At 40.4% G+C, this 7,959-nt stretch overlaps 1 protein-coding gene across 3 annotated transcripts in view; it reads left to right on the plus strand.

Annotated features, from left to right (window-relative positions):
• Positions 1-6,533, plus strand: part of COL8A1 (collagen type VIII alpha 1 chain) — a 211,954-nt gene extending 205,421 nt beyond the window's left edge. For all 3 annotated transcript variants that reach the window (XM_051985175.1, XM_051985174.1, XM_051985173.1), the window contains exon 4: positions 3,042-6,533. In XM_051985175.1, coding sequence (XP_051841135.1) covers positions 3,042-4,948 — 1,907 coding nt within the window. In that variant the 3' untranslated portion in view covers positions 4,949-6,533. The remainder of the gene's footprint in view (positions 1-3,041) is intronic.
• Positions 6,534-7,959: the final 1,426 nt, after the last annotated feature.

Consider the following 7,959-nt stretch of genomic DNA (forward strand, 5'->3'; position numbering starts at 1 on the left):
AGTTACCTCAGCTACAAGTATATAGGATGAATTAGAATGGGCAAAGTCAAAATAAATAACAACTTTCAAATTATTTTTTTTCAACAGATGTTTCTTAAGTAAATGTTTTGGAAAGACTACTGTGATAGGAATTGGATGGATACTTGAAAACAAAGATAAATAAGATATTATATCTGCATATAAGATAATGGGGCCCCAGATTTCCTTATCCTAATAAATGGAAAGGTTGGAATAGAGAGAATCTGAGATCTCTTTGGTTTAGAATTATGGCCCTGAGAGTAGAGAGTGTGAATAACATATTTCAAATTTTACTTTTTAGTTTTCTGTTTGTTGTTATAAAATGCCTACTGAGTGTCAGGCACTACACTCTGGTATACAACTGTACAAAATGTACAATAGTATAAAGTATACAATTGTACAAAGAGTTGTAACATAAGACACAATGCTTACAGGTTTTGCTTTCTAAAAAGAGAGAGAATAGACAATTAATCAACAACCATTTATTAAGATCATATCATGTGCTAGACCTTGTACTAAGAGCTGGCGATATAAGAAAGGTAAAAACACAGTCCCTTCCCTCAAGGAACTCACAGTCTAATGGCAACTTGTTATCCACAGTCTAATGGGGATAACAAGTTGCCAGTTGCATACACAACAAGCAAATAACACTATACATGCAAGTTTTCCGTTTCTAAATAGAAGAAAGGAAGAGGGGAAGGAGAAAAACTGGAAGGTTCTCAGTAGGAGGGTACAATAGAAAGAAGGTACAGTGAAGTACAATACAAAGAACAGTGGCTCTAGAGTCAGAGGATCTAGGTTCAAATCTCATCTCTGACAATTACTACTTGATTGCCCTTGGGCAGGACAATTAACCCACCTATACCTCAGTTTATTATTTGTAAAATTAGGGTGTTTATTGGATGACCTCTAAGGTCCCTTCTGGCTCTAGATATAATCCTATGATCCCTGTACTTAGAGTTTGGAGGATAGAAAGTGCATCTTTCTTCCATTTGTTATTTTATTCATTTGTTCATTTTTTTTAAGAGCCTTATTATGTGCAAGAGATTGTATTAGCTCCTTTTCAATTCCCTTTAGTTTTTTTTCCAGTCATGTCTGATTCTTCTTCACTTCAGTTTTCTTGGCAAGTAGTTTATAATTTCCTTCTCCAGCATATTTTAGAGATGAGGAAATTGAGGCATATAGGGTTAAATGATTTGCCCAGATAGCTAATAAATGTTTGACTTGAACTCAAAACATGTTATCTTCCTGACTCCAGGACCAGCGTTCTATTTCTGTGTCACTTAGCTGCTCCTAATTAGCTCCTTAGGATTTTTCAAGGAAACTAGATCTCTTCCTTAAAACGATTATATTCCAGTAGAAAAGAGCAGATAAGTGTAGAGATGCACTTAATGCTTTAATAAGTAAGAATCAGTGAATACACACAGTGTACTGAGAGTTCAGAGAAGGAAGAAATCACTTCTATCCTGAAGGATCATGGAAGACTCCACAGAAAGAAATGTCACTGAAGCTAAGCTTTGAAGAACACAGAAAACAAAATATACTAAATGTAAGAGATGAAGGAAAGTTTTAAATGTGCCTCCTAATCAGTGGAAAGGCTAATCTAAAGTTTAAGATAAAAGAAAGTTATGAATGGAAAAGTGGGCAAGATACAGAACATGAGAAACTTTGAACACTAAATTGGGAGGGTTGGAGTTTATTCCAAAGGTAATAGAAAAGCATCAAAGATTTTTGAGCAAGAAGTATGGCAGGATGAAAATGGTGCATTAGAAAGATTAATTTGGCAACTTCATAACTGAAGTTATAAAGAATCAGACATGACTGAAAAAAAAAAAAAAACTAAAACTAAAGGGAGCTGAAAAGGAGCTAACACAATCTCTTCCAAGTAGAAAGTTTAAAGGACAATGAATTGGGAGAGAACTATGGCAGCTAAGGCAAGAAATAATGAGATGCTGAGCTAGGAGGGGAACATCAATAATGGAAAAGAAGGGATGACTATGAGAGATATTGTGTTTGTAGAATAGACAGGACTTGTCAATTGACTAGAAATGAGAGGTAACTACAGCAAAGTAAGTCACTAAGTATTTATTAAGGACCTACTATGTGTGGCACTATGCTAAGTACTGGAGATATAAAAAGAGATAAAAGACATTCCTGTCCTCCTGGAGCTTACAATCTAATGGGGAGGACAGCATGCAAATAAATATGTACAAATAAGCCATATTCAGGAGGGGGGAAAAGGAAATAATAAATAGAGGGGAGATGCTAGAATTAAGAAAGATGGCAAAGGCTTCTTCTATAAGAGTCAATAATGACTACCATGTTTTGAATCTAAGTAAGTGGTTTCTTGGGAAGTCAGGAGGAAGAGCAGTGTTATTTCATTAGCTAGCACTGAAGAAGAAAAAAAGTCAGTGCTAAAACATGTTTCAATGAAGTGACAGTTTTATTCACTATAATTCTATTAATGTATAGCACACAGTTCCAACTCTTTCCATTCCTGTTCTTTATCTTACTAAATGAATAGTATCTTAATTTAGCTGAACTAAGCAGGACTTCAACTTTGTTGAAGTTAAAACAAATGGAATAGATCTCACCATGTTCTCTCCCTCTCTTTTTCTCTCTCTCTCCCTCTCTCTTCTTTACCTTCTCCCTCTCCCTCTTCCCCTCCCTCTCTCTCCTTCTCTTCCTCCTTGGCTCTCTCTCTCTCCCTCCCTCTCTCCCTTCCTCTCTTCCTCTTTCTCTTTCCCCCTCTCCCTTCCTCTCTCTCGCCCCCTTCCTTTCCCTCTGTGTCTTACTCTCCCCCCACCCTCTTCCTCTCCCTTTTATTCTCCTTCTCCCTCTTATTCACCCCTTCTTTCTTCCTCTCTCCCTCTCTTCCTTCCTGACTTTCTCCCTCTCCCCCTCCCTCTCCTTTCCCTCTCTTCCTCCCTTCCTCTCTCTCTTCCACCTCTCTCCTTTTCCCTCTCTTCTTCCTTTTTTCCCTCTCCTTTTCTCCCCCTCTGTCTTCTTCTCTCTTTCAATAGAAATCCCCTTAGCCAGCTTAAGAGGAGAGCAAGGTCCCCGTGGAGAACCTGGCCCAAGAGGACCCCCTGGACCCCCAGGTCTACCAGGCCATGGGATACCAGGAACCAAAGGAAAACCAGGCCCCCAAGGCTACCCTGGCATTGGCAAACCAGGCATGCCTGGAATGCCTGGAAAGCCTGGAGGCATGGGCATGCCTGGAGCAAAAGGTGAAGCTGGACCCAAGGGGGAGATTGGACCTATGGGCCTGCCTGGGCCTCAGGGCCCCCCAGGGCCTCACGGACTCCCTGGCATTGGAAAGCCGGGTGGCCCAGGGTTCCCAGGACAACAAGGACCCAAGGGCGAGCCGGGCCCCAAAGGACAGCCAGGGCCTCCAGGTCTCCAAGGGCCCAAAGGAGACAAGGGCTTTGGGATGCCAGGTCTGCCAGGACTAAAGGGTCCTCCAGGAATGCACGGACCTCCTGGGCCTGTGGGACTGCCAGGAGTAGGCAAACCAGGAGTGACAGGATTTCCAGGGCCGCAGGGTCCTCTCGGTAAACCAGGCCTACAAGGTGAACCAGGCCCGCGGGGCCCCATAGGCGTACCTGGGATTCAAGGCCCACCTGGCGTGCCTGGAGTTGGAAAGCCAGGTCAGGATGGCATCCCTGGACGCCCTGGATTTCCTGGTGGCAAAGGGGAACAAGGACTACCTGGGGTGCCAGGACCCCCTGGCCTTCCAGGGGTCGGGAAGCCAGGTTTCCCAGGGCCTAAGGGTGATCGAGGTATGGGGGGTCTTCCTGGAGCTCTTGGACCTCAAGGAGAGAAGGGCCCCATAGGTGCACCCGGAATGGGAGGGCCCCCAGGGGAACCAGGCCTGCCTGGAATTCCAGGTCCCATGGGACCTCCAGGTGCTATTGGCTTTCCAGGGCCCAAAGGAGAAGGTGGAGCTGTGGGGCCACAAGGACCATTGGGTCCCAAAGGTGAGCCAGGGTTACAGGGTTTCCCAGGGAAACCAGGTTTCCTTGGTGAAGTAGGACCCCCGGGCATGAGAGGTTTGCCAGGTCCAATTGGGCCCAAAGGGGAGGCTGGGCATAAAGGTTTACCAGGTATCCCCGGAGCCCCAGGGCTTATTGGACCCAAAGGGGAACCAGGAATTCCAGGTGATCAGGGTTTACAAGGCCCATCTGGAATTCCAGGAATTGGGGGGCCAAGTGGTCCAATTGGCCCTCCTGGACTCCCAGGTCCTAAAGGAGAACCAGGTCTACCAGGTCCTCCTGGGTTCCCTGGGGTAGGAAAACCTGGAGTAGCAGGACTCCATGGACCCCCAGGGAAACCTGGGGCTCTTGGTCCTCAAGGCCAGCCGGGCCTTCCAGGACCCCCAGGACCTCCAGGTCCCCCAGGTCCCCCAGCTGTGATGCCTCCCACACCACCAGCCCATGGAGAATATTTGCCAGAAATGGGGCCAGGGATTGATGGAATAAAAACTCCACATGCTTATGGAGGCAAAAAGGGCAAAAACGGAGGAGTAGCTTATGAGATGCCTGCCTTTACAGCCGAGTTGACCACGCCCTTCCCACCAGTGGGGGCCCCAGTAAAGTTTGACAAACTGCTCTACAACGGCAGACAGAACTACAACCCACAGACCGGCATCTTCACCTGCGAAGTCCCTGGTGTCTACTACTTTGCATACCATGTCCACTGCAAAGGAGGAAATGTATGGGTGGCTTTGTTCAAAAACAATGACCCTATGATGTACACATATGATGAATACAAAAAGGGCTTTTTGGATCAGGCCTCAGGGAGTGCTGTGCTACAGCTTAGACCAGGAGACCGGGTTTTTCTCCAGATGCCCTCAGAGCAAGCTGCAGGACTATACGCCGGACAATATGTCCATTCCTCTTTTTCAGGATATTTATTATATCCCATGTAAATTTGTTTTTAAGTAAGAAAAATGCAAGGAAACAAAAAGACAGCAAAAGAAAAAAATGAAGTGACAGAAACAAACTAAACACAAAACATCTAATTGCTTCAAAGTGTTTATACTGTTGAAAAGTTATATTTAAATGGAAGTTTGGACCATCATATAAAAAAAAAAGTCAAAAAACAATAAAAATGCAAGTTTAATGTTCTGCAGAGCTTGTTATTAAAATGACAGGAAGAATCTATGTATCACATTTCTAACAGATGTTCTGTACCCACTGAATCATATTAGCAAATATACATTATACATTTCCACAATACCGTGCTTTCTAAAGTTGTCAAAATATTTCATTATGAAGGATCATAGCTAACGCAAGTCATTCATTCATATTGTTTACTTCAAAGTACACAAGAATAACTCTTAAAGAAGCATCAATGACCAAAAATAATAATAATCACATACCATATTTACTTGCATCATTTACCCCATATTTTCACAATAATTTTACTAGTGAAACACAGGAAGGGGGCAATTATGTAGTAATACTACCTTTGCAAAAGTAATCTGAGGTAATGTACAGCATCCAAAGGATAGCTCCCTTCCGACCAGCTGCTGGGGTTTTGGCATCAGGATTCTTACTTGGCACAGGGTTGTCACTCAGTGGGAGCCACTGAATCTACTAATCAACAAGTATTTATTGAGTACCAGAAGATATTGAGATGATGTACCAAGAAGGGCCCTGGAGGACACAAAAGGATAAGTTATGAACTGTATCTTCAAGATGCTTACAATCTTGCTGGGAAATGAGAATAGTGGTTAACCTGTTTATTCCTGAAATATTTGTTTTCCCTAAAGCTTCTTTCATATGCTTTGGTTCTTATTATTTTTTACTAGTTCTAATTAGACCAAAAAAAAAAAATCTTGAAGTTATTTGGGAAGAAAAGAGATTGGAGTCAATGAAATAAGTGCTCCCCACCCTCAGTGGGGGATTCAGATTTTGTATGATATTCATTACTAATAGCAGGCATCAATTGTAAATTAAATGTATATTTATAAAAAAAATAATATAGCCACTGTGAAGCCATAGTCAGAGAGAAGACAAACTATAATTTCTCAATCACTTTTCAATGTCAAAGGGACTTTCTTGCCTAGCAATAACTATGAAAAATTAATTCAAACTATTTTAAGGTTGCAAAGTAATTTTTTTAAAAAAACAGGTTAAAACAAACCTTCAGAATTCTATGGGAAAATAAACCTTTATTTGAAAATCAATCTCTGGAATTTGAAAGTAAGATCACTTATGGTTTTCTAATGTATATGATGAAAAATGATATCAAGAACTGTTAAAGAAATAAATTGCTGAAGACACAATTATAATTTCAGAGGACAGTAACATCATATGATTTTCATGCTGCCCCATATATTAAAAGAAATGGCATGATAAAAGTTTACTACACACTGAAGATATGCATTTTCATCTCTATATTTAATTGTGTGCTTGCAAGACAGTGTGACAAAGTAGACAGATGTCCTAGAATTTAGGAAGACGTGGATTCAAGTTTTGTTTCACACACACACACACACACACACACACACACACACACACACACACTCACACACACCATTTACACTCCAAAATTGTCACTAAGCAACTATAAATTGCAAAACAGTGCCCACTGAACCAGTAAAAGGATCTATTTCTCTGGAAGTTAGTTCCCTACATTGATGAAAATTATAGAATTAGACAAAAAAAATTTTTTTAAGTTCCAACAATTCTTATTTCATTACTTCAAGAATCTATAATTTTAAAAATGTGGACATCATCACCACTAAAAATAGTCACTGTGAAACTGAAACTAGAAAGAAGACAATCCTTTCTCAATTGCTTTTCTAGATCTCATCTCCTCTAAATTTAATAGGTAATCTTCCAGAGCTTCTGCAGCTAAAAATCTGTTCACCCTGTCTCTGGCCAATAGATTGATAAGCCTTTGCAAACTTAACTAGGTTGGTTTTCAGACAATAGACATATAGTTCATTAGCAGCCCACAAATGAAGCTTTCCGTGTATAAAAGAATCTGCAACAGCTTGCACTTCACTGGGATAAGCTTTCAAGAACCCAGAATCATCTTCATTCCAAGATAAGGCATCAGATCAGGACCTTTATGTAGGTTTAATTTCTTCAGAAAAGGGAAAAACATTTTAATTACTTTCAAGTAGTTATCCAGAGACCTAAAGACATGCTCAATTGGCATATTTGTTAAATACAGAGTTTTAATGCAGCAAGATAACCTATGGCAAAGGAAATTACTTTAGAGGGTACCTCACCTCAAATATAGAGTATACCAAAAAATGAACAGACTGGTTGGTTACTTTATTGAATTTCCACATAGATCTAAGATTTATTGAGAGCAAATCATTTCTTCTGGTCTCAAAAAAACAAAAGAGCCACTTCAAACTTATTTCCGCCTGGCTATTGACATGATTAGTAACATGGAGAATAATAATATACTCAAAATTCAGATTGTGGCATAGAAGAAAGAAATGAGCTGGAAATAATCAGAGAAACATGATATAAACACAGTGCATAGTGTATATTCTCAATGCAAATGACTTCTAATGGAACTCGTTCTAACTAGTTAACTAAATTAATCCAGAAAAAATATTTTTATTGATCTGATATACCTTCTCTATGTGAGATATGGAAGACATTTTTTTTTCCTTAAGAGGGCTGAAAATCAATGAATTTCTTGCCATAAGATAACTTATTCATTACTACTTGAATGCCAAAGGTTTTCATCAAAGAAGCTTCAGCATTCATTTTCACAGCAGATAGCATCTGATGGATATAAAGTTTTTATGTCTACTCTCTCAAATAATTAATATGACAAGGATAATGGGTTCTTGGTGGGACAAATAAACCTCATATAGTATAATACAAATCGGTGTTCCATCTAGTGTATCAGTAGATGCTTTCAAATTAACTTGAAATAAAAATGGTTAACTGGGGCAACTCATTTGTG

The sequence above is a fragment of the Antechinus flavipes genome, chromosome 3 (genome assembly GCF_016432865.1).
Source record: "Antechinus flavipes isolate AdamAnt ecotype Samford, QLD, Australia chromosome 3, AdamAnt_v2, whole genome shotgun sequence".
NCBI lineage: Eukaryota > Metazoa > Chordata > Mammalia > Dasyuromorphia > Dasyuridae > Antechinus > Antechinus flavipes.